The sequence below is a fragment of the Lontra canadensis genome, unplaced genomic scaffold (genome assembly GCF_010015895.1).
Source record: "Lontra canadensis isolate GAN:19392208 unplaced genomic scaffold, GSC_riverotter_1.0 scaffold3, whole genome shotgun sequence".
NCBI classification, from domain to species: Eukaryota; Metazoa; Chordata; class Mammalia; order Carnivora; family Mustelidae; genus Lontra; species Lontra canadensis.
The window spans coordinates 38,730,705-38,757,312 of record NW_022630997.1 but is presented as its reverse complement, the minus strand read 5'-3'; the positions used below and the strand labels follow the sequence as shown (position 1 = coordinate 38,757,312).

The window sequence follows — 26,608 nt, the reverse complement described above, 5'->3', positions numbered from 1 at the left end:
AGGAGATAAAGCCAGAGAGACGGCCACCTTCCTTCTTGAGAAGCTGGAGTTGGTAGGAAGAAAGCGGCACACCCGACCGTTGAAACCATGGCTGTGTGACTCCAGACCGTGTCGAAGGAGAGGTACACTTTGGGGCTGCAAGCCTGACAGACTTCAGAGGAAAACAAATCAGACATAAAAACTGCTAGAGGTTCCATTAGCAAAACAGAGCAAAAAACAGGATTCCCACATCCCCCTGTTGCCCTCAGGGCCCCTTATGCTGCTAAAAAGAAAGCAACAGGCCCTGATATTTGGGGTGCCAGCGCTCTCAGGAGTCCCCGCAGGGCCAGCCTCCCTCTGGGCTTCCTTCAGTGTTCCTTGTCTCCCTCTCCCCTCCACCTCGACAGGGATTTCTATAGCATGCCAGGGGAGGGGTGGGGAGGGGTGAGTGTACAGGAGACAGCAGGGAGTTCAGGACCGAGAGAAAGGAGGCTGGGGCAGATTTCCTTCCGATGGCTGACTTCAAAGATGTGGGGTAGCGCATAAGAACCAAACACTGGGAGGACAGGGTCTGAGCACCTATGTTAACAGGGGAAGGGTACAGATCCATCCAATGATGGGCCTGTGCCCACACCCACCCCTGGGTCCTGATGGGCATTTAGGGGAAAGGGTCAACCGTGCTGCGGCCAGGGAGACAGCTGGGGCAGTCTGTCAGCCTGAGCTCACACCCACCCCCTCCCACTCCACGGCAGCCTCCTTGCACAGACCCATCTGTCCCAGGAGTGCCCGACACTCATGCCCAGCCATAGTTTCTGAGAGAGAGAACAGCCTCAGGAGCAAGACATCTTAGGGGGTCCTGAGCCGACACCGGGTGTCAGTTGCGTGCATCCCCATCCCGGCTCTACCACTCAGTGGTGTGATCTTAAGCAAGTTACTGACTTTGCTCTCCAATTCTAGAATGAGGATAATAATGCTTCCCACCTCAGAGGGGGGTCTGAAGCTCTTACAGTAGTGCCTGACACAAAAAGGTGTGCAGTGAGTGCGAGACATTAATGGGGACCCACGGACGACCTCTCCGGGGAAGCCACCGGCACGGGGTGGGAGCGGCAGGGCAACTCCTAACTTTCTGGGGTGGCCCCACACTCCGCAGCAAGTTGACTCTTCAGCCCCGGGGAAGCGGATGCTGGTGGTGCCTCTCCAGTCAGGTCACGGTCAGATTGGTCAAAATTCAAACCGAGATTTGCATGACACTAAGCCTGGACCTTTAGCTACCTACCCCAAACTGCATCCTGTGAAACCCACTCTACGCCCCCCAAAAAAAAGCCTTTCTCCTCAAGGACAGTGGGGAGCAAGGAAATAAGAACTGAAAAAAATAGAACAGAATAGAAAAGAATAGAACAGAGCAATCAGCAGACATTGCATTTATTAGGGGTTTTTTTGTTTTTTTTTTTTCCTTTCTTCTCCTAGTCTTTTATTTGTTAAACAGTAATCTTTAACAATAAATGCCAAAGGAAAGCAACAAACAAAAGCAGGGATTTGCATAATACATGGGAATGACGGTGAGCCGTGGCAGACCAGAAGTTTCTGTTTTCTTCTGTGGGGCCAGGAGTCCACAACGTGGTGTGCTCATCTTTCTTTTCCCCCACAAAGGTCACAAACAGCTTAGAAGGGAGGCTGAACGCGATGACTGGTCCTAATTTTTGCTAGTCAACCATTTTTCTTGATCTTGCTCTCTGACTCCGTACATTCCGGACTGTTCAATGGATTTGTAATAAACTTCCAAGATGAAGGGAAATTTCTTGCTCATCATTTGCCTGAAATCTTGGCTTGTGTTCATCTTATTAAATAAAAAATATGCTCCAAAAACGCCCAAGAGTTCAGCTACTAAAACTCCTTTAAAGATCTTCTTTGCCACTGGTTCCATAGTGCGGGCCATCATATAATCAACAGGCAGGTGAGTGGGTGGGGAGAACTGTTTTGCTGTTTACGATGCTGTACCTGAGGTGCTCGCATTTATTAGTTTTTAAGCTACTAAAGTGTCCTCTTGAGGTCCTTTGAGGTTAACTTACTCCAGAGCTTAAAAGCCAGGCGGCCTTTCCCTTCCTATAGATTAGCAGACGGCTCTCATCCAAAGTGGACAACCAGAACCCTGACACTTTTCTCTGAGGGCTTTGGGGTCACTGGAAACCTCAGGAAACCTCCCAGTCCACCCTGCCCCAACCCCACCTTTCACAGGCAGCACAGGGTGCCCACCGCACACCACTGCGGCCCACAGAGGCTCTGGGACATCTCAAGGCCTGGCCCTGAGGTGTGGCTCCAAGAACACTGGGCCCATAAAACAGCCTGCAGGCTGGGCACCCGACACGGCCATAAAAAGCCACAGTTGTGACAGCAGACACCCCTGCGGCTGGAGCAAAGAAGCCAGCTGCTGGGTTCCCGTGACCTGTGGAGGGCTGTTCCCTGACCAGCACTCCACCCAGCTGCGGCCCAGGGACACAGGATCGCGAGGTCCTCAGGGGCCACCTGGCTGAAGAGGTACTTCTCGGAGGGCTCCCTAGCTGCCAGGGCCCGCGCCAGACGCCCTCCCGGAAGAAGGTCAACTAGAGACTGCAGGAAAGAGCTGGCCCCCTGCCTGCAACCGCGAAGAACCCTGAATAGTCCCCCTCGTCTCTCCTAAGCCCAAAAGTGCCCAGCGGGCCAGGCGTGATTCCCACCTTCAGATGGGGAAACCGACAAGTTGCACAACTCGGAAGTGACTGCACTGGGCTTCGAGCCAGGTCCATCTCCAGACACGGGCTTTGCCCACCTCCCCGTCAGTAGCTCCTGAAGGGACTGGGTGCCAGGCTGCCCGGGATGCTAGCGGAGACCTGGCAGTTCTCTGAGAAGCAGCCTCCCGACGCAGGGCACGTCAGCTTCCGGGGCACCGTCCCCGACGTGCTGGGACAGCCTACAGCGGCGTCTTGGGGACAAGCCCAAGGCGCCATGGCTGGAGGGAGGCAGGGCGGCTGCCAATGCCTAGCCCCCTTCCTAGGAAGCTTTTCCACGCCGCAGGCAGTGGTGCCAGGAGCAGTCCACTCTTAGCCTGTGCTTTTCCTAAATGCCACGTACTTTACCCGCATCTGCTCACCACATGGACGCACACGCTCCGTGAGGGTGTGCTCAGTTTTCGCAGAAAATTCTGGATTATGGAGGATTCACAACCTGTCCAAGGTATACAACTACAGATGGCAGAGCTGGGACTGAGTCCTCGCTCCTCCCCACACCACCCGCCTCTCAGGGGTCACACCCATAGACGCGCCCGCTTGGCCACCATCTTCCCAGATGCACCATAATGGCTGGAGCCAGGGTGCCCCATCAGGCTCCACTTCCACCCTTTGCTCAAATCCCCTGGCCTCCCTTGGCCACCTATGCCTTAGGCCTTCGCAGGTAAGACTGATGAGAGGCCAGGTAGGTTCTAAGCTGAGGGTCACCCAGCCCTGCCCTGTACCCACTCTTGTCGAGAAGCAGGGGATGCAAGAGTCAAGGACAAGTACGTCCTCCAGAGAAACACCCAAACCCTGAGGAGCCTTAAAACTATACCCAGCCACGGGCACCTGTGTGGCTCAGTGAGTTAAAGCCTCTGCCTTCGGCTCAGGTCATGATCTCAGGGTCCTGGGATCGAGCCCCGCATCAGGTTCTCTGCTCAGCAGGGAGCCTGCTTCCTCCTCTCTCTGCCTGCCTCTCTGCCTACCTGTGATCTCTGTCAAATAAATAAATAAAATCTTTAAAAAAAAAAAAAAAACTACACCCAACCTGGAGTCAAGAAAGACGTGTTTGCACCTGGCACACCCTTCTTCTTATGCCCCTTCTGGGGGCCCCAAGCAGAGGGGTGTTGAGCAGGCAGTATTGCCCCATCACTCGCTCTCCCTTGGTGACGTAGAGCTCCCTTCCCAGAGCAGTCAGGGCCACTAGGGATTTACTGTGTTCAGCCAGCAAAGCCTTGCAAAGAGACATCTTGGTTGTCCAGGGTCGCCTTGGGCACCTTGACCATGGGGAAGAGCCTACAAGACCTATAGGGAAGCCGACCTTCCAGAGACCCTCGCCCCACCTTGGCAGTGGTCATGCTCCATCTCCTTCCCCATGACTGTGTGCCTGCCGTAAACCATCCTGCCCTGGCCGGGCGTTCTGACTCCGCTAACTGGATGGGGCAGGAGGGACATGTGCAATGCTGGATCTGGGATGAAGAAAAGAGCTGCAGGGTAGGGAAGGAACAGATGTCAGGAAAGGGTGTGAGAGGGATGTCTGAGGCTGAGGAAACCACCTCGTATCACTCAGCAGTGAGAAGAGGGAAATTAGGAGTGTCCATGGAGGACAGCGGGCAATACTGCAGAGTCAGGCCAGCCAAGTAAAGGACCAAGTGAAGGACTGGTCTTCCTTATTGGTTTTCAAGGTGCAGCAACCCTGCTGAACGTGCTGGGGACTCCCCTACCTTCAATCCCTTTACAAACACCATCTGTTGACAGTCTGTGGTTGGCAGAAGCACAGCCCCACAAGCTCCACGTCCTAATCCCCAGAACTCTCGAGAGGATCTTATCTAGCCAAGGGGGCCCTACAGGTGTAACTAAGTGAAGGATCTTGAGATGGGGCAAGTATCCTAGGTTATCCCTCGACATGAGCATGAGGGTCCAGAGAAGAGGGAAGCAGAGCATGATCAGACAGCAGACGAGAACGCAGGAGATGTGGTGGTGGGACCAGAGGCCACGGCGATGGGTTTTAAAGATGGGGACAGCCCACAGGGCCAGAACCACAGGCGGCAGCTGGATGCTGTGGAAGGTAAGGGAAGGAGCCCTCGTCAGAGCCTCCAGAAGGAACCAGACCGGCGGACACCTTGCTGTTAGCCCCATGAAACCAATTACATACAGACTTCTGGCCTCCAGAGCTGTGGGAGCATAATCGCTGGTGTCCTGAGCCACTAAGTTTGCAGGAATTTATCACAGTGGTGACAGGAAATGGAAACACACACTCGCTCCACCTGAGAAGTCAGGACTCGCTCTCCATGCTCAGCGCCGTGCTGGCCACTAGAGGTGAAGTGATGAACAAAAGAGACCCATCCCTGGCCTCCTAGAGCTTACAGGTACTCTCTCCTCCTCCTCCTCCATCTTCTCTCCTGGAGCCCCGGGGCCTGGAGCAAGCTGCCGTCTGCCCCTCCAAATCTCTGCATCCTTCCCACTTCCAGCCCATTGCCTCCAAGCAGCTTTGCTGGGGCCCTGGGAACACTCCTCACCCGCCCAGGCCTGGCTGGCAACAGCCCCTCCTTCAGACTCCGCTTCGGCAGAGTTGCCTTACATGAGCCCCACCCTTGCCCACGGCCATGCCCACACTGTGGACTTCCACATGTGTCCACACGTGTGTGCACATGTGTACAAGGGGGCAAAGATCTGTCTTCTTTCCCTCGGCACTCTCTCGCCAGGGCAGACTAAACAAACAGTTCCCATTAATGAGTGACATCAGGTGTCCATCTGCACTAGGCCTAGAGTCCCTGCAACTCAGCAGACACAACGTTTAAAGAGAAAGAACATGGAGGTCCTTAAATAATCAAATTTTTCTTTGGGGGGAAAAAAAAGTGATCAGCTGATCAGCACTCTCAGGCCTGAGTCAGAAACAGGAGGGAGTCTGGATTCAAGTTTCAGAAAAAGAGAAGGGGATTAAAACCCCAAACAGATTTCAAAGCCTTCAGGACCGAATGTCACCATGCCCTTTGGGCACTCGTCAAACCCTCCTAGGGCAGAGGCTGCAGGTCAAAGATCTGGAAGACGGAGGCACCATTCAGAGAAAGCAGAAATGAGGTGGTCAAAACCATCACGTCCAGTTAGCCCGACTCTCACACAGTTCCCAGACCTGGCTCCGGCCTCCTGGGCCTGGGGCACAGTGCCCCCAGTCCTGCATGGCTACCTCTCCTCGGGCAGAGCTCAGCTCAGCGAGCGCCCCCACAGAGAGGCCGTCCCTGGCCACCCACTGTAGCAGCCCCTCAAACACCCTCGACCCCATCACCCTCTTCCGTTTTGTCCACTGTCTTCTAGAAATGATCTCATTCATTCACTGATTGATTATTATCTGCCCAGCTCCCACCCCTGCTCCCCACCCACCCACAGCCCTTTCCCTTGCTGCTCTCACTGGGCTTCGAACAGAGCCTGGCTCATGGGGGTTCTCGAGAATGCACAGTGAACCCTCACTGGGATATAAAACTCCATGCCTGTCCTCACAAAGCCCAGCCTGGTGGCTCCCCAAAAACAGCCTGCCGGCCAGTGTGTCTTTCACTAGCATAGAGCCTCTTTCTTCCCCGGCCAGCAGCATCATCCTTTCACCATCAGTTTCAAGTTGGGAAAGATGGGAATGGAGAATTCCTAAGGTCAAGCACAGCACATCCCAGTCAAAAACAACTCCCTGGCTCCATGACAGAAGCCAGACACAAAAGGCCACGTATTATGGGATTCCGTGTACGTCATTCCAGACTGGGTACATCCACGGACCTAGAAAGTAGATTATCCAGAGGCAGGAGGAGGGGAAGGGGGAGTGACTGCTGAATGGGTGCAGGGCTTCCTTGCACAGTGCTGAAAATATTCTGGAATTAAACAGTGGCGATGGTTGCACACTTGATGAACATACTAAAAATTACTGAGTTGTGCATTCCAAAAGGATAAATCTCACCTCAATTAAAGGAAAGACTCACTGAATAATGCAATGGAGTGGTCAGAACAGCAGATTCTAGAATCAAGCTGTCCAGCCTCAGTTGTGGACTTGTGTGAATTCCAGCAAATGACTGGGACTCTCTGTACCCTGGTTCCCCTACCTGTGAACAGGAGTAATAACTATGCCAATGTCAAAATGGTATAGTGAAGATTAAATTCGACCATCACTTGCAGGGAAATTTGGTTGACTGCTTCCTAGATGTCCATCTTCTCCCTTCTTTGCAGACCCTTGTTTTCCACTCAGAGGTCTTCGAGGTTCTGAGGACACTGACCATACAGCCTGGCCTCAGGCTATCAGGTTAGAGTGACCCTCAGGACCTGTGCAAGGAACGCTGGAACAGAGGGTCTTTAACTCCTGCATGCATGAAGATAACAGCACTTGCCCTCCAGAGCTGTGGCAGCTACGTGGGAACCCAGAGGCAAAGAAGCCTCAGGATAAGACCACCAGTAAGGAAAGTAGATTAGAGAGACAGAAGCTGGGTCCTTGGAGACACTGAGCTACTGGATCAAGCCTCACCAGAAGTCACTCAGCCTTTCAATTATATGAGCTAATGAAGTCCCTTTAATGTTTAGAACAATTTAAGTCAGGATTCCTACTACTTACTATCAAAAGCATCACAACTGACTCAGCTACCTAAAAATCCTTCTCTCTGAGCCTGGCACAGAGTTCCCTAGAAGTGTAAGCTATTTTGAGTTTTTTCCAAATTCCTCCTATGCTATTCTCCAAGGTCAATATTCACCCCGATGTCTAGAGATGAACACTACTGGCTTACAACCAGATACTGGCTTAAAACCTTAAAATTCAATTCCACATCCCTCTGATGGCAAGCCACGGACAACTTTACCAAAGACCCTAAAATCAATGCAAACAAGTATTCATGAGGTGCTTTACTGTGTGCTCGCACAAGACCAAGTAGACCAAAGAAAAGTGTAAGAGGAGAATGAATAAGGTTTATAAAACGGACAGAGGAGTTTACAATCTGGTCTGGAAGGCAAGCTCCGGGACCACAAAACAGTAAACATATATCTATCTGCCTCCTCTGGTGATTTAAGCAATTCAACGTGAACACTAAAGGAGTTTGAGGAAGAAAGAGATGAAAGTCCTAGGAACCTCTGGTGTCTCCTTGCTCCCTCTGCTCCCACACAGGGGCCTATGAGGAGCCAAACACACTCCCTCTGAGAACCTATAGAGGAAACAGCACACCAGAGCCCAGCACCAGGCCTGGCCTCACTCCCACAAACCCCAAAGATCATGTACACCTGCCATGTACGTGGCCAGAGACGCAGACACGTGCCCGGTCATGCACACCAAGCTGCCTGAACTATTCAAGGATTCAGCCAATTTCTCGTCCCCCAGTTTCTCTTCTTCCCTTCCAACTAGGAAGGGGAGGCTTGAAACACTTATTCTGCAGAACCCAGGAGCAGGTGGGGAGCCTCAAAGCCAGAGAAGGTGAAATGTAATGATGCAAAAAGAGATCAAGATACATGAATATTCATCCTCCTTTCCCTTATGACAGAAACCCGATTTGTGAGAGTTCACTGAGCTCCATTTCCTCTGACTCCCTCAGAGCATTCAGAGTCTGCATCTCATAACTCTGCCTGAACACAGTAGGCAACGTGGGGTGCTGGCCTCCAAGAGCGGCTGGTTCCACAGGTGCATCCAGAGGTAAAAATCCACCAACCTGTGCTCTGAAGATCTGTGCGTGCCTTCTAGATACATAGGCCTCAGTTTAGAAATTGAAAGTCAAAAGACTGGCAGATTCCTTCTCATCCTTCCAGACATGTTTCAAAGGTGATATTCTCAGGGGAGCCTTCCTCCCTTCACTGTCGAGAGTAAGTCCTCAGCTCGTCACCTCCCCCTACACACATCCCTGACACAGCTCCTGGCCCCAAAACAAGACAATGAAGCTAAAGAGTCCCCTTGAGACCTTCCCAGGAAGACAAAGCTGAGGCTGATTTATTTCTAGATCCCCTGCCTGTGCAGATGTACACAGTAGGTGCCTAATAACTGTTTGTTGCAGGAATAAACGACCATCTGGAGCTTTTGCCCAGACAATAGGACCGTTAAGTTCTCAAGGTCTGTGCCTTCCACCTCCCAGGATGCCTATGTCACCCTGGGCTAAATAACTTTACCTCTCTGAGCCTCTCCTCCTGAAGATCAACCTTTCAGAGTTGCTGTGAGAATTTTACCAACCAAAATGCAAAATGGCCAGCTCAGAATGGAACATGTTGTAAGCTCTCAGTAAATGGCAGCTCCCCTGCCCCCAACCTCCCCCTATCACAGCACAGGGTTTAAAGCTTCCAGAAACCTGATAAACTCTGGTTGTCTGGAATTGACCAGTCCCACCCTTGGGTGCTCTGTGCCTCTTTCCAATACACTCTGTGTCTGGGTAAAGAACTCGAAGCTACCTGGTTCCAAAACAATGCTTTTGTCTGAAGTCAGACCCGATGGGAGTAACAAGTAAAGCAAGAAGCCATGAAGACATCTAGGTCAACTGAATTTGGCCGCCAAGCAGCCATCCTTAGAGGAGGCCGCGCAGGCTACAAGCTGGCTCGCGCAACAACGCCGGCGTGCACCCAGGGGTTAATGAGCAGAAAACAGATGCCAAGATTCACCTCTGTGCTGTTCCTCCCCATGTGCGGCAAAAACTATCATCGTTGTGTTCCCTGACAGGTTGTTTGCATTTGAGCTAAAATTGCCTCCTCCGCCCAATTTGCTGCAATTCGGCTCTGCACGGTAAGACGAGGGACTTGGCTCCTCTCACGATGGCTGGTGGCCGGCCCGACAGAGGTCCCTTCACACGGGAAATGAAAGAAAGCGATGGGCGGGGGGAGAAGAAAAGCACAGATCTGTCATTTTATCAAACACAGGCAAAGACCGTCTGCAGGTGGGAAGCTGCTGTCCAACCCTTATACAAACAGAGCACACAAAATACCCTTTCTTCTGGGGACGCCGGCCAAGCCACTGGCAAACAGAGTGGGAAGAAGCTACCTTTGCAGGCATCCACACCCTGGCCGTGCCCGGGCTGGACGGGCGTCCCGTCTCCTCAGAGTCCGGTGAGGGAGGCCCGAAAGGCTTCCAGAAGTAAATACCCTCAGTGCTCAAGAAGCCACAGACAAGAAAGAGACTCAGTGCCCAAAATATAATTTTTTAAAAGATTTTATTTATTTGACAGAGAGAGAGAGAGATCACAAGTAGGCAGAGCATCAGGCAGAGAGAGAGGGGGAAGCAGGCTCCCCGCTAAGCAGAGAGCCTGATGCAGGGCTCAATCTCAGGACCCCGAGATCATGACCTGAGCCAAAGGCAGAGGCTTTACCCACTGAGCCACCCAGGCGCCCCCCAGAATGTAATTTTAACCAGTGTGGAATACTAGTCCATTCATCAGCAAGAATGTGTTCATGCCCATTTGTTCATTCATTCACGAATGTCTACCAAATAGCCACCCTGCGTCACATGTCATGCTTGGATCTGGGGACACAGAGGAAATACCCCGGAGCCCATAGGGTACCCACTCCTGAAGGATCCATTGTTAGGAGTTTAAATCTCGCCAGAGAGCTGGGCAAGAGAAGCCACGCAGAACCCTCCAGGGCAACTCCCTCCACCTAACGTAAGGCAAGGGCTCAATGGCAGGCTTGAATGGATCTACTCCTGCCAAACAGCATCGTTCCCATTAAATAGCATCGCTCCATTAAAACAGTGGCCACTGGGGGCACCTGGGTGGCATAGTGGCCTCTGCCTTCGCTCAGGTCATGATCCCAGGGGGTCCCGGGATCGAGCCCCACATCAGGCTCTCTGCTCAGCAGGGAGCCTACTTCCCCCTCTCTCTCTCTGCCTGCCTCTCTGCCTACTTGTGATCTCTGTCTGTCAAATAAATAAATAAAATCTTAAAAAAAAAAAAAAAAAAAAAAAAAACTGGTGGCCACTGTGTACTGAGCATCTCTCATGTGCTAGGTAGAACTTTCTCTGTGGTCTGCATCTTACAAGCAAAGGAAGCAGAGGCTTGGGGAGGGCAGACCACTTGCCCAAAACCACATAGCCCATCAGTGGGAAAGGTGAGAGCTAAGCCCAGATCCTTGTGCCCTAAATCCTACACCCCTCCATGTCACCCAGCAAGCAGGAAAGAGCACCCATGTCTGTCCCTCGCTTGGTCCCAACTCAACTGGGGGATCCCCAAGGAAGCACCGCCATGACTAATGTCCCTGGGATCCTCTTCCTAGCCTGGACTGGTATGGAACAACTTACTGATGGTGACAATATTTGCTTAACTGAGTGATTGTGGCAGAATAAACTTGAGCTGGGGGGAGGGGGCATGTGGAAGTTGGGAAAGAAAGATGATCCGGGAGTCTTCCTGGAGGAGTTCAGTGTACGAAAAGATGTTTTCGGTGCCTCCGAACACATAATCCCCACGAGAGGAAAAAGTTTTGAGGACAAATACCACATGTTATGTAAACCTTAAAACAGATACCTGGCCTGCTTCGGGGTATCAGAGTAGCACATACTCCTAAATGGGGGCACCTGTCAAATAAGAAATAGACCTACCCAGGCAAAGCGGCGGAGGCTCAAGAAGGCCCTCTTCTTGGCCCTTCCAGCCCAAGAGATCCCCTGGTCTGTTTGCAGCTCCCTAGGCTCCTGTAGCCATTCACAGGACAGGAAGGCCACCCAGGACCAAACACAGATGGGTCCACCCGACTCACAGTCCTCTTCACAGACCTCGGCCTTCTGGAGAAGCCCTTACCAGACCCTCCCTCACTTTCCATCCCTTTCATCCCCTCGGCTCTAGTCTCCATCTCTCTGAGGATGTGGAAGGTGCGTGGTACAGAGCAGAACATTTAGGAGCAAAATCAAAATCCTTACAAAAACACAGGGGACCCGATGGACAAGGGAGCCTCGAGAATCACCTCCTCCAACCTTCAATTTCCAGGTGAGCAAACAGAGTTGTCCCCAAAAGTGACCCTTTTAAAGTGAGGTCTCTCGTCCTCCAAAATTCTTCTTTTCCCTCCCCTCCCTCTCCTCCCTTTCCCCTCCTTCCTACAGTGGGTGGGGTGGGGGTGATGTGGCGGTAGAGGGAAAGCAGTATTTCTGAATACTCACACAGAAGCCCTCTAGGGAGCACCTCAGAGGTGCCGAGTGCTCCCAATGATCACCTCATTTTCCCCGCACGAAAACTATGTGGCAGATATTTTTAGGATTCATATTTTACCGATGAAGAAAGTGAGCTTGGCACGGTTAAGCAAATTATCCAAAGCCAAGGAACGAGTGCAAAGTGGAGCTGGGATTTAAGCCTGCCTTTGTCCCCACTCCAAGGCTAAGCTATGAAGTTCACAAGCCTGAACTTAAGAGACCGAAGTTAACATTCAAAATGAGTACTCTGCCCCTCTGTGGTGGGGAGCGGGGGAAGGGGGGCGGATTACACATCCGCTCTCATGTTGCCAGAACTCAAAAGCACTTGGGGAACTTTTCTTTGGAAATCACCTACAGAGGTCATTTACATGTCACCCAGAATTTTTAGATTCAATACATCGTAATTACACATGTGGGGGGACCAGAAGGAGTTTACCCACACTGGCTTCCACTCTTACTCGTTATGCTTGCCCACAAACTACCTCAGTTTCCTAACATCACAGTGACTTTCAAATGCTGAGAGATGTCACCCCAGCGACATTCAAAGGAATGCACAAATGCTGTCAACAAGTCTGTTCCCAAAGACGGACCCTCATTTTGCAAGTAAGAATGAAACCATTTATTCTTTCGTGCTTGCATTTATTCAAAGAGCATCTTGTGATGCTGGACGCTGTGCTAGGTTGCTAAGGAAACAGAGATAAACATAAAAAGTTCTCAGTCTTGGAGTTCTCAACGTGGGGACAAGATTTCAGGCAACTTCTGCAGAGGACCTGGAGTGCGCCAAGCACTACGGCCGCAAACACGGACGAACAGTCCCAGACTTCAGGAATGATACATTCCAGCAGGGGGACAGGCATGCCAGCCATCCCTCTGGAAACTGGGTAAACTAGAGAGTTGTGGAAGACAGAGTGACCGCCTTAGCTACTGTCAAGGTCCACTTTAGGAAAAGGGTCAGTCCCCAAAGGGCACCAAAGCAAAATAACAATCATGACCTACAATTAGACAACATTTGTTAGGTATCAGCTGCTACTCTAGGCAATTAACACATATTACACTCTCCCAACAAACTCATGAAGTGGTTGCTCTTATTAGTCCTACTTTCCAGGTGAGTAAACTGAGGCCCAGAGACGTTAAGCAACTTGCCGAAGGTCTAAACGTCACCAAGTGGCAGAACTATGATTTGAGGCTAAGCCGTCTGACTCCAGAGGCCCTGCTCTCGACGACAGCACTGAACTTAGAGGGACAAGAGATGCTCATTGGGGCACATAGGTTCTGGTCTGCTGGGTTTTAGGAAAGCAACCACGTTCTACTCACGTTATTGCTCATGTTTGGTCCCCCATTGTCTCAGCGATGAACTCTTGAACTCACTCCACTTAAACATGAAATCTGAAGGGCATGGGATGGGGTAAAGTGAGGTGACATTCCCAAGGGAGAAGCACTTCACTACGGGGAGGAAGATGAGGGACCCGGAAACCAGCCTCTGCCTCCAACTCTGCCATGCTCTTGAGGGTCCAGGCGAAGAGCCAACCAAAATAATATTCAACGTGGAAGACAGCTGAGCGGCAGTCACAAGGCAGGGCACAGCAACCGCTGTCAATGCCCCCCCTTACCATGGTGGAGAACGAGGGGCAACCCCATCTGGTAACAGCCAAGATGCCCTTGATCTCTCTGTTCTCTTTGGAATGTGGAGAGGTGGGCAATTTACCCCCATGCTCCCTTTGCTCTAGCGTTTAACAAGGAGAGTTGCTTACATGTTGAAAGCAGTAACAAGCAGGCTTTCTGGAGCCAGAAAACTCTGGGATGGAATGGAGACCTGCCACTTATGAATGGAGACCCCTTGGCCAAGTGCCATAACCACTCCAAGGCTCAGTGTTTGCTCATCTATAAAATGGGGATAAGGGTCATAATATCTCAACATAGGCTTACTGAGAGGATTAAGTGACATAAAGCACATGGAGTGCTTGACACCATTTGTGACATCTAGCAGGGCCCAGTAAACATCCAGTAGTATTAGCAGGACGTAGTAACAGTGGCAGAGGCAGCTATGGATGGCAGAAGCCCTTACCCCAGTTTTCCCCCAGCGTGGCCACTCTGGAGTCCCTTCTACAGTCTGGATTCTTCAAATCCATTTCCTACTCCTTCTGGGTGTCCTGCTCCATTTCCCAGGACCCCTTGCTGTTAAGATACCATGTCACTAAGTTCTAGTCAATGGACTGGCTGGGCAGAAGTGATGTGAATGGCTTCCAGGACTGCTCCCACAAAGCCACCCCTCACGGTCCTTATTTCTCACTCCCCTTCTGTCAGATGGATGCCAAGGATTCAGCAGAGACCATCGTGGCCCCCTAGAAGATGGCAGGTCCATCCACAAGTAGGAGGAGGCAAGGTTCCTAAATCACTGTGTGAAAAAAGTCCCATCCCCACCTCATCCCACCCCACACATACCACTAATGTCACTTTATATGAGCAACACATAAACTTCTACTGTGTTAAGTCACTGACATGTTGGGGTTGCTTGTTACAATAGCTAGCCTTGCCTGACTCATACATGTAATTAATCATGCCTTCAGATGGACTCACAGGTCCCTGTTGACTCACTGCTTCTGTGACCACTGCGTGCACCAGAGAGTCTACATACCATAATACAGTTGCAGAGAGAAGTCAGCAGCTGTGACTGGTTAGGCATGGTAAGCATGACGAAGAACAAGCAGCAGCAACTCAAGAGAAGCAGTGGAGGGACCACTGGTCTAGAAGAAACAAGACAGCCCAAAATGAAGATCACCTGTGCTCACGATCAACTACAAGTTCTTCATGACAATAGTGTAGTGTCCTGGAAAGAGCATGGTCTTTGAGGCCATGTAGACTAGAACCCAGGTCTATCCATGACTTCCTTAGGAAAGTAAAACTCTCTGAGCCTCAGTTTCCACATCTGCAAAACGTGGGTGACAGCCCCTGCCTCCATGTTCCAAGACACCATGTTGGTATCTTGAAACTAGCCATGGTGCGGATATTCAAACCATAGGAATTGGCAAATGCTACAAATAGGCACTTTCTTCCTAGAGATTAAACACTCACCAGCCCATCAATGGATAAACAGGAGCCAGCTAAGTAGAATGGGAGAGGAAACACAAGGAAAGAGAATTCCAGGCAGATAGAAGATCATCTGTGACAAGAAGAAAGTCCCATGTGGCTGGCTCCAGAGCATTGGGGAAGAGAGACTAAGAGGAACCCAGAGAAAGGGCCAGGAGCCAGATCTGGTAGAAGGACCATCCTACATGATAGCTATCTGTTCTAGTCATCTATTGCTGCATAACAAATCATCTCAAAATGTAGTGGTTTAAAACAATCATTTTATTTTGTTTACCAATTTTAAGTCGGGAATTCAGGAAGGGATGAGCTAGCTGGAACATCTTTGATTGTGTCAGTTGGGGTTGGAGGATCTGTTTCCAAGATGGATTCTTCCCACCATGTCTGGTGCCTTGATACTCCTTGGAGAGTATCTCTCCCTACCCCTCATCGTCATATGGCACCTCAGACTCCAAGCCTGTCCCTGTAGCTTGGACTTCACAGGATGGTGATCTCAGGACAATCAGACATCTTATACATGATGGCTGGCTTCCAGAGGGAACCTGGAAGGGTTTTTCTGACCTAGTCTCAGAAGTCCTCAAGACATCCCCACCTCATTCCACTGGTGACAAGCAAGTCACAGGCTAGATTCAAAGCAGGGGAATACCCAAGAGCATGAATACCAGGAGGCTTGGTTTGTCAAGGGCCTTCTTTGAGGACTAGCCACCCCACCATCACTGATTGGCAGACCCGCACCACCTGCTCTCCAGGAGCCCCCGAAAGCTACACAGGTCAGAAAAGGAGAACTACCAGCCCTGTCCACAAGGGGCAGCAGAGGCATTATGCTCCACCAGGATGGGCAGAACACACAGTGGGGAGGGTCAGAGGACAGAGGAAGGCCTGGCTCAGACCATGCAGTGCAGAAGGCTTCCCAGGAAAGGTGACACTCCCAGCAAGTGAGCCAAGCCTCAAAGAATGGGGGAGGTAAAAAGTTAAAAGGGAAGGTGTGAGCCATCCCTGAGGTCACACCGGGCCTTCTACCACACCTGGACTACCCATGGGCCAGGCCAGGCCATCTGCACACTTCCCAGTACATGCATGACACTCAGCCCTGGGCACTCTGCAGCAACGGTCAGGCAGCAACACAGCCAAAGCAGCTCCTGACTCTGCCAGCTCATCACCAGGCCCATGAGCCCCGTCCAGTGCACCAGAGCTCAGGGAGGGGCCATGGGGTGTAGACCTGTTTACTCTGGCCCGACCTCCTCACCCAGAACCAGCAGGCACCACGACCAGCAGAAAGGCCAGTTATGCAAGCACCCTGCAGCAGCCTGCCAGCCCGAGAGATCTGGCCTGGCCGACGGGCCCGGTAGTGATACCGCTGTGGCCTACCGGGCAGGCCTGGGCTCCCACTGCCATTTTCCATATAGGCACAGGGTGCTCTGCTGACAAACACCTGGGGACAGCAGAGGCCGTGGGAGGGAGCTAAAAATAGCACAGCTGGCAATGGAAAGGCCTTTTCCAAATCCTCTGGATCCTGTTATTCCTCGTGCACAGGCCCTAGGGACACACACAGGCCGGCCCCCAGCATTCACTCTTCTCCAGGGTGAGAACAAGTGTGGGCGCCAAGGAGCCCTTTTCCATCATGTCAGGACAGCACCATCGTCAGAAGTCATGGAGACAGCCTGTCCCAGAGCTGGGCCAGGGCTTGATCCACTTTCACACCCCTACATCCCCAGTGGTCTCCATCTGGCCACCCCCTCTCCGACCAATTCTCAGAGTTCTCCACCTCTTCCGGACCTCAAGTTCTTGATGTTTCTCTTACTTGTTTGGCCATTGAGAATTAAGGGCCTTGCACTTTTTAAAAATTTCTTACGTAAGTGTATACAACCCAGCTAGACACTTAGAAAAGCCACCAGGGTAGACGTGTGAGATGTACACTGCACAATTCCAGGGGCATCGGTCATGACTATGACTGGTGAATGGTGCCCCCAGGAAGCAGGTAGTGTGGGTATTGGCATTGCCCCGGAGGAAACAATGCCTTATACAAGTCTGTTTCCCTGGGAGAAGGACAGCCATGCTAATAAAGACTCACAGACTGACCACTTCATCTCCTGCTTCCAGATATTCCATGCATGGGCTCTGGCAGACGCAAGGCCACAATACCCAATGGTCTAGAAAGAAATCCATATTGTGATACAATAATGTATTTCCAGGCTGTGGAGGTGGAGAGTGGCAAGGAATTGATCTTTCGAAGGCAAGGGAAGATTCATAACCACTGAATGAGTTAGCACTACCTTCTTCCGAGTGCACAGATTAAATTCTCTGCCCTACTGACATCTGAAATGTGCTTTATTTATAACAGACTGGGGAATTCAGATATAGTTATATGCTTTTCATAGAACTCCCATTCTTTTAATAACACAGTTTCAGAGTTTCAAATATGAGCAAATAGCATGTGGGAATAATAATGCATCACGCCACATCAGGACGCTTACATTCACAGTTTAATGACAAGGCTTTGCCTGTGGGGGTCAAACTTTTCCACTCTTCATGCTCTCCTGCAGGGGCATGCACAAATACACACATACCATACACACCTCAAGATTTTAAAAATACACTTGAATTTGGCACCCTACTCCTAATATCTCCTGTGCATGTGTTAATATCAAAAACAGTGGTTGTGGGGTGCCTGGGTGGCTCAGTAGGTTAAGTGGCTGCCTTCAGCTCCTGTCATGATCCCAGGGTTCTGGGATTGGGCCCCACGTCAGGCTCCTTGCTCAGCGGGGAGCCTGCTTCACCCCTGCTTGCCATTCCCCTTGCTTGTGCTTGCTCTCTGCCTCTCTCTCTCACTCACTCTGTCAAATAAATAAATAAAATCTTTGGAAAAAAAAATAGTGGTTGTATTCAAAACTTCAAGGAAGACTGATACTTAGAAAAATGCCCCATATTTATTCTGCACCTCCAAATACCTCCCAAAAGAGAGATATGGTACATGTGCCATAGTTCCTAAAGTCTATGTATTATCTGATATGAATCTCAGAGAAGCCCTAGAGTTGTGCAGCAAGCAACCTATACAACTGCACACAGCATACCTGCCAGTCAGGTAGAGAAAAGGTGATGATCCCATGTTCTAGCAAGAAAGAACAAGACTTAGAGAGATTAAAAGGACTAGATAACCTGTAAGGTTCATTTCTATCCTCACAGTATAGAATTCTCTGAATTTGTCTAAGGGATCTTAGACCTCATTTAGGGACGAGGGAGCAATCTCCACACACCAGCTCTTCTTTTCAGTCCTATCTACACCCTCATGTTTTCTCTCACTCTGTGGCATGGATGAGCTTGAAGGTGTACAGGGCAAGGGGGAGACACGCAGGCTCCAGTGCCTGCCTGCCTGCCTGGACTCAAACCTGACTCCACCCCTCACCCCTGTGACCCTGGGCAAATTACTCAATCTCTCCATGCCTCAGTTTCCTAATCTGTAAAGTGATGGTAGCGCCATCACGTATTTTGTTGGATTTTGTGAAGATTAAATAAGATAATACATGCAAAGAGCCTAGAAATCACCAGACACATAGTAAGCACCCAAAGTCTGTTATCCAAAAATTCATCTAGATATATAGATATAGTCTATGTGCCTCAGTGTTCTGATCTATAAAATGGGGATTATAAACATGGTTACTCCATAGGACTGTTTGGAAGGTTAGCTAAAATAAACATAAGGAGCTTAAAACAGTGATGCATAGGGGCGCCTGGGTGGCTCAGTGGGTTAAAGCCTCTGCCTTCAGCTCCGGTCGTGATCTCGGAGTCCTGGGATCCAGCCCCATATCTGGCTCTCTGCCCAGCGGGGAGCCTGCTTCCCCCTCGCTCTCTGCCTGCCTCTCTGCCTACTTGTGATCTCTCTCTCTCTGTCAAATAAATAAATAAAATCTTTAAAAAACAAACAAACAAACAAACAAAAAAACAGTGATGCATAGTAAGTACTCGAAAAAAGAGTTTGTTATTAATTTTCTTCCCTAAAAAGTCAGTTACTTCAGTTCACATAGACTTACCAGAACAAAAGCACCAATAAGGGTAGGGAACCATGCCATGTCTGCGGAGGAGGAGCACATGGCCAAGAAAGGCTGTCTGAGAGCCGACTGCTGTTTGCTACAACAGGTGAAAGACAGGATGTATTAGAGATTAGAGGTCTTTGTTTTAAATTGGTTCTTCCTGAAGTCAGGAAGTACAGTACAGAGTGTAGGTGAAGAGGTGCCTAGAGGTGGGGAGGCGAGTGGGGAGGCAAGCAGGGAACTGCTCGCTTGCTGGTTTCTCTTTTCACCATTAGAATCCTTTGAAAGCCCTGCCTTGCATTTAAATAGCACCATCCCCTAGAGATGGCTGTTTCAGCTTCATTACAGTCTGTGTTCATAGAGTACAAATAGAAACCTTTGTGATTTTATTAGTTTCCATGCAACTCAGGAGAGATTTGCATGATAACATTTCAGCTCCTGACTTAAAGAAGGGACCAATTAAAAATATAGCGCTGGCACTGCCTGTCACCAGAAAATGAAAAGGTACCCAGAGTCGTAGAAATCTCTGTCATATCTGGTTCATGGCTATAAATCAACCATTCAGTACAGCAGATACAATAACTACCCTCTCAACTTTCAGTTTCGTTTTGTAAGAAATTCTCACAGGATATCCGCACCCCCTGATATGAGCGTAACGACACGACAGAAAAATCTAAAGAAGTTCTTTCATCTGGGCATCGTCAAGCCCTACACACATCGCCAGTTCACTCGGTAATACCCAAAAGCTACCTGGAACCTTGCAGATCTGTGAAGCGCTGGTGTCATGTGTCTGTGACAAGTTAAACTACAATCCGTGGCCCCCGGTAGCATGATCTTACTGATGTTTTATGTAACCCAAGACTACTCGCTCCATTGTCATGTACTAGCCGCTCACAGTTTGGGGGCGGGGCGATTTCATTTCCGAAGTTATTGAGCGTGTGGGGAACCTCCCTTCAGATACTAGCTCCTTTACCACAGAAGCTCTGATCATCCCATCCTGGCTTCTGGAGGCTGGAATGCTCCATGGAACAGAGCCAAGAGGAGCATTCTCATTCCAGGGTTGCCTTCGGGGGCAAGTCAAGGAAAAGCATCAAAGTAGGTTGATTTGCCCGACCTTCTCTTTAATGAGAGGTTTCTTTTTATGCCCAGCCTCCACAAAGCCAGCCTATCACAGTGCACCACTTACAGTCTGTAATCTAAGCCGTCTTCAGCCTTGCCTCCACACCAAAAAGTATAACTAAAACCCCAACAGTGATGTGGCTCTTTCCTTAGAAGTAATAGCAGAGTCCTAAAATCCTACTTCTGAGATTTTTTTTTTTTTAATGACAAGTTTGAAGGTATTTCCAAAAAGGTCTATATCCTTAGATCGTAATTCTTAAATATGCCACCTCATCAAAGCCAGTACTGATGTCTCGGGGACACATCAGTCCGATTTCACTCTCATGATTTATAATAGAACCAGAGCTGCCCGTCTGCCTTGAATGATTTGCTCTTGGGTTCTTCATCAGGTACAAATGATAATTTTATTTTTTATTTTTTTAAAGATTTTATTTATTTATTTGACAGAGAGAGAGAGATCACAAGTAGGTAGAAAGGCAGGCAGGGGAAGGGGTAAGCAGGCTCCATGCTGAGCAGAGAGCCCGACGCGGGGCTCGATCCCAGGACCCTGAGATCATGACCTGAGCCGAAGGCAGAGGCTTAACCCACTGAGCCATCCAGCCGTGCCACAAATGATAATTTTAGAATCTGATGGAAGAAGTGGTTATATATTGAAATCACTGAATCAGAGAACATGCTACATATAAGAAAACTGAGGCCCAGCGACAATGACTTGCCTAAGACACCAGAGCCACTCATGGGTCAAAAATCAAAACTCCCGCAGCTTTTAACTTCACTCTAAGAGTAGACACCATTGGGGCACCCGGGTGGCTCAGTGGGTTAAACCTCTGCCCTCGGCTCAGGTGATGATCTCAGGGTCCTGGGATCAAGCCCCACATCTGGTTCTCTGCTCAGCAGGGAGCCTGCTTCCCCTTCTCTCTCTGCCTGCCTCTCTGCCTACTTGTGATCTCTCTCCCCTCTGTCAAATAATAAATAAAATTTAAAAAAAAAAAAAAAAAAAGAATAGACACCATTAAACCAGGCTCCAGGGGCAGAAGGAGGGTTGTTCCATCTGTTCTCAGTGTGGACACCATCTAAATCAAAAGAGGTCAGGCTGGGTGCTTCTCATAGGGCTGCCATTTACCAACCCCTAGAGGAAAATTACTAGCTGCCCCAAGGACAAACATGAGCACCACAGTGAAGAATGTGTCTGGGAAGAAAATGTGCCCAAAGATAATGGGAGGTCATCTCCAGGAGGTAGAGTTTGAAGGAATTTTTTTTCCTTTTTTTTTTTTTTTTTTTAATTCTGGTAAAACAGGCATAGCATAGAACTTAACCAACCTAAATGTATATCTATGTGTACATTTCAGGAGTATTAAGTATATTCACATTGTTGGGCAGAATGTTTCCATCTTGCCAAACTGAAACTTTGTACCCATTACACAACTCCCCGTTCCCCGCCACCATAGTCCCTTGGAACCACCATTCTACTTCCATCTTTATGAATTTGACTATTCTAGGTACTTCATATAAATAGAACCATACGGTATTTGTCCTTTAGTGCCTGGCCCATTTCACTTAGCATAACATTGTCAAGGGTCATCCACATTGTATCATGTTTTAGAAATTCCTTTCTTTATACAGCTGAATAATATGCCGCTGTATGTATATAGTACATTTTGTTTTTTCATTCATCTGTCAGTGAACATTTGGGTGGCTTCCACCTTTTGGCTTTTATGAATAATGCTACTATGAACATGGGTGTGCAAATATCTTCTTTTGGATTTGTACCCAGAAGTGGAATTGCTGAATCATATGGTAATCCAATTTTTAATTTTTTTTTTTTTGAGGAACCACCATACTTTTTTCCACAGTGACTGTATCATTTTATAGTCCCATCAACAGTGCACAAGGATTCCAAATCCTCACAGCTTAGCCAACACTTGTTATTTTCTTGTTTTTTTTTTTTTAATAGTAGCCATCCCAGTGGGTATAAGGTGTCTTTTTTTCTTTCCTGATGCCTTGCTGTACATTGCTACAATGAATATATAGTCCACTTACAATTAAGGATAAAAGTGTAAAACGCTGCAGTTAAACAAGAAATCTTAAAGATGGATGGAAGACCTGAATGTAAGACTCGAAACCACAAAACTGCTAGAAGAAAACACAGGCAGTAGCTCATTGACATCAGTCTTGGCCATGATGTACTCGATTTGACACTAAAAACAAAGGCAACAAAGTGGAGATGCAACGTGGGGGGTTAAGGGGGTAGAAGAAGAATAAATGAAACAAGATGGGATCGGGAGGGAGACAAACCATAAGTGACTCTTAATCTCACAAAACAAACTGAGGGTTGCTGGGGGGAGGGGGGTTGGGGGAGGGGGGGTTATGGACATTGGGGAGTGTATGTGCTATGGTGAGTGCTGTGAAGTGTGTAAACCTGGCGATTCACAGACCTGTACCCCTGGGGATAAAAATATATTATATGTTTATAAAAAAATAAAAAATAAAAAAAAAGGCAACAAAAGCGAAAATAGACAAGTGGAACTACATCAAACTAAACAAACCTTTGTGCAACAAAGGAAACCATCAACAAAATGAAAACGCAACCTGCTGACTGGGAGAAAATACTTGCAAATCATATATCTGATAAGGGGTTAATAGCCAAAATATGTAAAGAACATACATAATTCAATAACAAAAGAGAAACAAAAGCAAACAACCTGATATTTAAAAATGGGCAGAAGATCTGAATGGATACTTCTCCAAAGAGGACATCCAGAAGGCCAACAGATGCTCAACATCACTCATCATCAGGGAGATGCGAACCAAAACTACAATGAGAGGCGCCTGGGGGGCTCAGTGGATTTAAGCATCTGCCTTCTGCTCAGGTCATGATCTCAGCATCCTGGGATGGAACCCCATACAGTGCTCCCCACTCAGCAGGGAGTCTGCTTCTCCCTCTCCCTCTGCCTGCCACTACCCCTGCTTGTGCTCTCTCTGCCTCTCTGTCAATTAGATAAATAAAATCTTTTTTAAAAAAACTACAATGAGCTATCACCTCACACCAGTTAGAATGGCTATTATCAGAAAGAGATAACGTGGCATGAATGTGGAGAAAAGGGAGCCCATGTACACTGTTGGTGAGAATGTAAACTGGTGCAGCCACTCTGGAAAACACTATGGAGATTCCTCAAAAAAATTAAAAATAGAATTACCATATGATACAGCAATTCCATTTAGGGGCATTTATCCAAAGAAACCAAAAACACTAATCAAAAAGATATATGCACCCCCATGTTCATTACAGCATTATTTACAATATGCAAGATACAGAAACAACCTAAGTGTCCATTGACAGAGGAATGGATAAAGAAAATGTGATAGATGACAGAAAGATAGACAGACAGACAATGGAGTATTATTCAGCCATAAAAAAGAAATCTTGCCATTTACATGGATGGTACTGAGGGCATTATGCTAAGTAAAGTAAAAAAAATAAGTCAGACAGAAAAAGAGAAATACCATACGATCTCACTTATATGTGAAATCTCCAAAAAAAAAAAAAAAAAGGTCAAAGATAACAGAACAGACTGGTAGTTGCCAAAGCTGGGAATGCAGGGTATAAGAAATAGGTAAAGAAAGATACAAACTTGCCGTTATAAAATCAGTAAGTCATGGGGATCTAATGCAGAGCAAAGCAACTATTATTAATAATACTATGTTGCATATTCAAAAATTGTTACAAGAATAGATCTTAAAAGACCTCATAGCAAGAAAAAAATTCTGTAACCATATATGGTGACAGATACTAGACTTACTGTCGTGATCATTTCACAAGATATAAATATCAAATTATTACATTTGCACCTGAAACTAATATAGTACTGTATTCCAACTATACCTCAATTAAAAAAAAAAGAAATCTTATGAGGAAAATAGGGTTGAACACGAGCTTAAGGAAAGGATGCCATTTTTAAGACTGAAACAAACCACTGACTTCTCTTGTGGGCTAAAGACACCATTCCTACACCCTTTAGAATCTCACACTGATCAGCTGTGGCTGACACAATCCACAGGAAAAATGGTCATAATTCATGGGTAGACAAAACAATTCCTGGGAGCCTTTTCCTAAAGCACTTTATGAAAACTATGCCCAGATGCACAAAGAAGAAAAAAAACAATGTATATAAAGCTGTTGTCAGATAATGTTGGTCATGAAAATCCCCAGCACTTGGATAAACCCGGCCATCTTCCAAACCTTCCTACAAGCCCGAGAGCCCTTTCTCTGAGTTCGCCACTTGATGATCACTGGATACACACTTTTTCCCCTTCCAGAGCCATAAAGGGTCTATACTCCAAAGTCACATAAAGGGAAAACAAGTCAGGGCAGAAGGTTCTCCCCAAGAAGGGCAGGGTTCTGCTCCTGTATAACAGGTACCAAAAAAAGATCCCCACGGGGCCTGGGACCCCAGTCTCTGAGCCACGGGCCACCCAGGCCCCATACTATCACTTAACTAGACAATACTTCTCACTGGAAGTGCTACCATCTTCCAAAAGTGAAAATGATCCTTCTACTGGTCTTTACATAATGTCTCACTCCTTGGGGGTAAGGTCACTTACTCACTCATTGTCCTGACTTACTCATTAAGACAAAGGTGCATGAACTAAAAACAAAATCCATCCGATTACATATTTAACTGACCTCTAACTCCCAGAAGAGAAATTCTATGTTTCGTTGTGTGAACATCTCCCTCTACCCCTACTCTCCCTCGCCTTCTCCTCTTCAATGTTCTCTTTTCTTTTCTGGTTTCTTTCTGTTCCACAGAATAGGAGAAATGGCGACGGTGGTATATGGAAGCCCAGAGAAGAGGTAAGAAGAGTGTTTGGGAGAAACAACCCTCAATCTTAAGGAGAAGCTCTACTTAAATGGTGCAAAAAGAGCAGAAAGTCTCCTTCAGGAACAGCCAACACCTAAAAAGCAGAGTTCAACGGACGTGTCTCCGCAAAGGATCCACACTCTACATCTGGATTCCAGGCACGGCCCCAGAATCATATCTGCTCCCAGCCAAGCCCCACACTGAACCGTGAAGGGAACTAAACGTTGGAACACAGTGCATGTGTCACCGACAAAGAGGTAACCTGAAGGCCGGGACACAGCCAAAACCTCCACCCACAGCTTCCAACAAGACCAGACACATTCTGGAGGGCAAACAATCAGAACCAACAGTGAAATAGGCCACTTTCCAAACTTTGGGGAATAGGACAAGGAGAAACGTCACAACCCCCGGTGAAGGACACCAGGAAGTCATTAAGAGAAAAAGAAAGTAGCCTGAGAGGAGGAGACACCCCCCCAGCAATATTGCCGATTTTAACCACCACCCAGCCCTGGGCCTTCTTGGGCTGGATTTAGAACCTGAAATCTATCAACCACCAAGATTTGTTCTGTGTGTCATGGAAACAGACCAGAAAAAAAGAGGCATTAGTGCCAAGAGAAAGATCTTTTCATTCATTCCAAAGTGGGTTGTCTTCCATGAAAGAGCGGCCTCAGAAGATTATGAACAACTCCAACCCCTCTGATGATGGCGCACAGGGCTCCTAGCACTGGCACTGGGGAGGAAGTGGAACCCAGGCCCTAAATCTCCCTTCCACCTCTATGACTTCGTAATGCCATGTGCTTCTAAGCTAGCGAGATCAAGTCCCTGTTTGCTGTCCACTGATCTGCCAACTTCAGTCTCTGCTCCCAGACTTGGCAGGAGTCACTATGGAAGAAAACAAGGAAGGAGGGAAGGAACGAAAGAAGGAAGGGAGGGAGGGAGGGAGGGCAGCAGGAAGGAGAGAAGAGAGGAATACAGGCATTTCAGCTAATTACCTTTGAAATGTCCAGAGTAAACCAGATCTGGGGCCCTCGGAAAACCAGGTATGGAGGCCAATGAAACAGCAAGGAGAATACAAAGTGAATGAGATGTCTTAAATAATTTCGCATTTGGCCATGTAAAGAAGCATTAGTCATACAGGTAATGAGATCTTACAGGGAGATGAGGATGTTAAGTATATCCATTCTGGACCTAGAGTGTCAACTACATTTCCAAATTGGCAATTAGACAAAGACAATCACCAAAGAATGACGAAAACAAAGCAAATTCCATCTTTCATTATTCTGAAGCTGCCTTTCCCTCCCCTGCCTGACTCATCCAGCTCACAAACACCTGTCCATCAGGAACTAAAGCCTTGCTGGCCACTGGCTGAGAGAGAGACCTGGGTGGTACAAGTAACTGAAACCCAGGAATGAATCAAACATCATCGTGTCACCAAATCAAGCCCCTCCCTTTCACTCAGACTTTTTTGGTAGCTTCTAATGAATTACCCAGAAAAAGCAGCAAAATGTATTTGCACAACACTACACTCCCACCCAGCCCCCAGCTCAGCACTGTGGAAAGGGCCTTCCCAACACAGGTGTGTGCTTGTGTTTATAGGACTCAGTTCCTGACCTCAAGGGGTTTGCAGAGACCAGACATGTGCACGCCCCAGGAGAACACAACTGGTTTCTTCCTCTCACCCTGTCACAG

The 26,608-nt window shown here is 48.4% G+C and overlaps 2 protein-coding genes across 37 annotated transcripts in view; both read right to left on the bottom strand.

The window, feature by feature from the left end:
- KCNMA1 (potassium calcium-activated channel subfamily M alpha 1) overlaps positions 1–26,608 on the bottom strand; it is a 717,583-nt gene that overhangs the window by 683,630 nt on the left and 7,345 nt on the right. The gene's annotated exons all lie outside the window — the stretch shown is intronic.
- LOC116856120 (protein CEBPZOS-like) lies at positions 1,650–1,981 on the bottom strand. The gene has a single exon (XM_032839398.1). It carries the CDS (start codon positions 1,916–1,918, stop codon positions 1,673–1,675), a length of 246 nt encoding a protein of 81 aa, XP_032695289.1. The 5' UTR covers positions 1,919–1,981; the 3' UTR covers positions 1,650–1,672.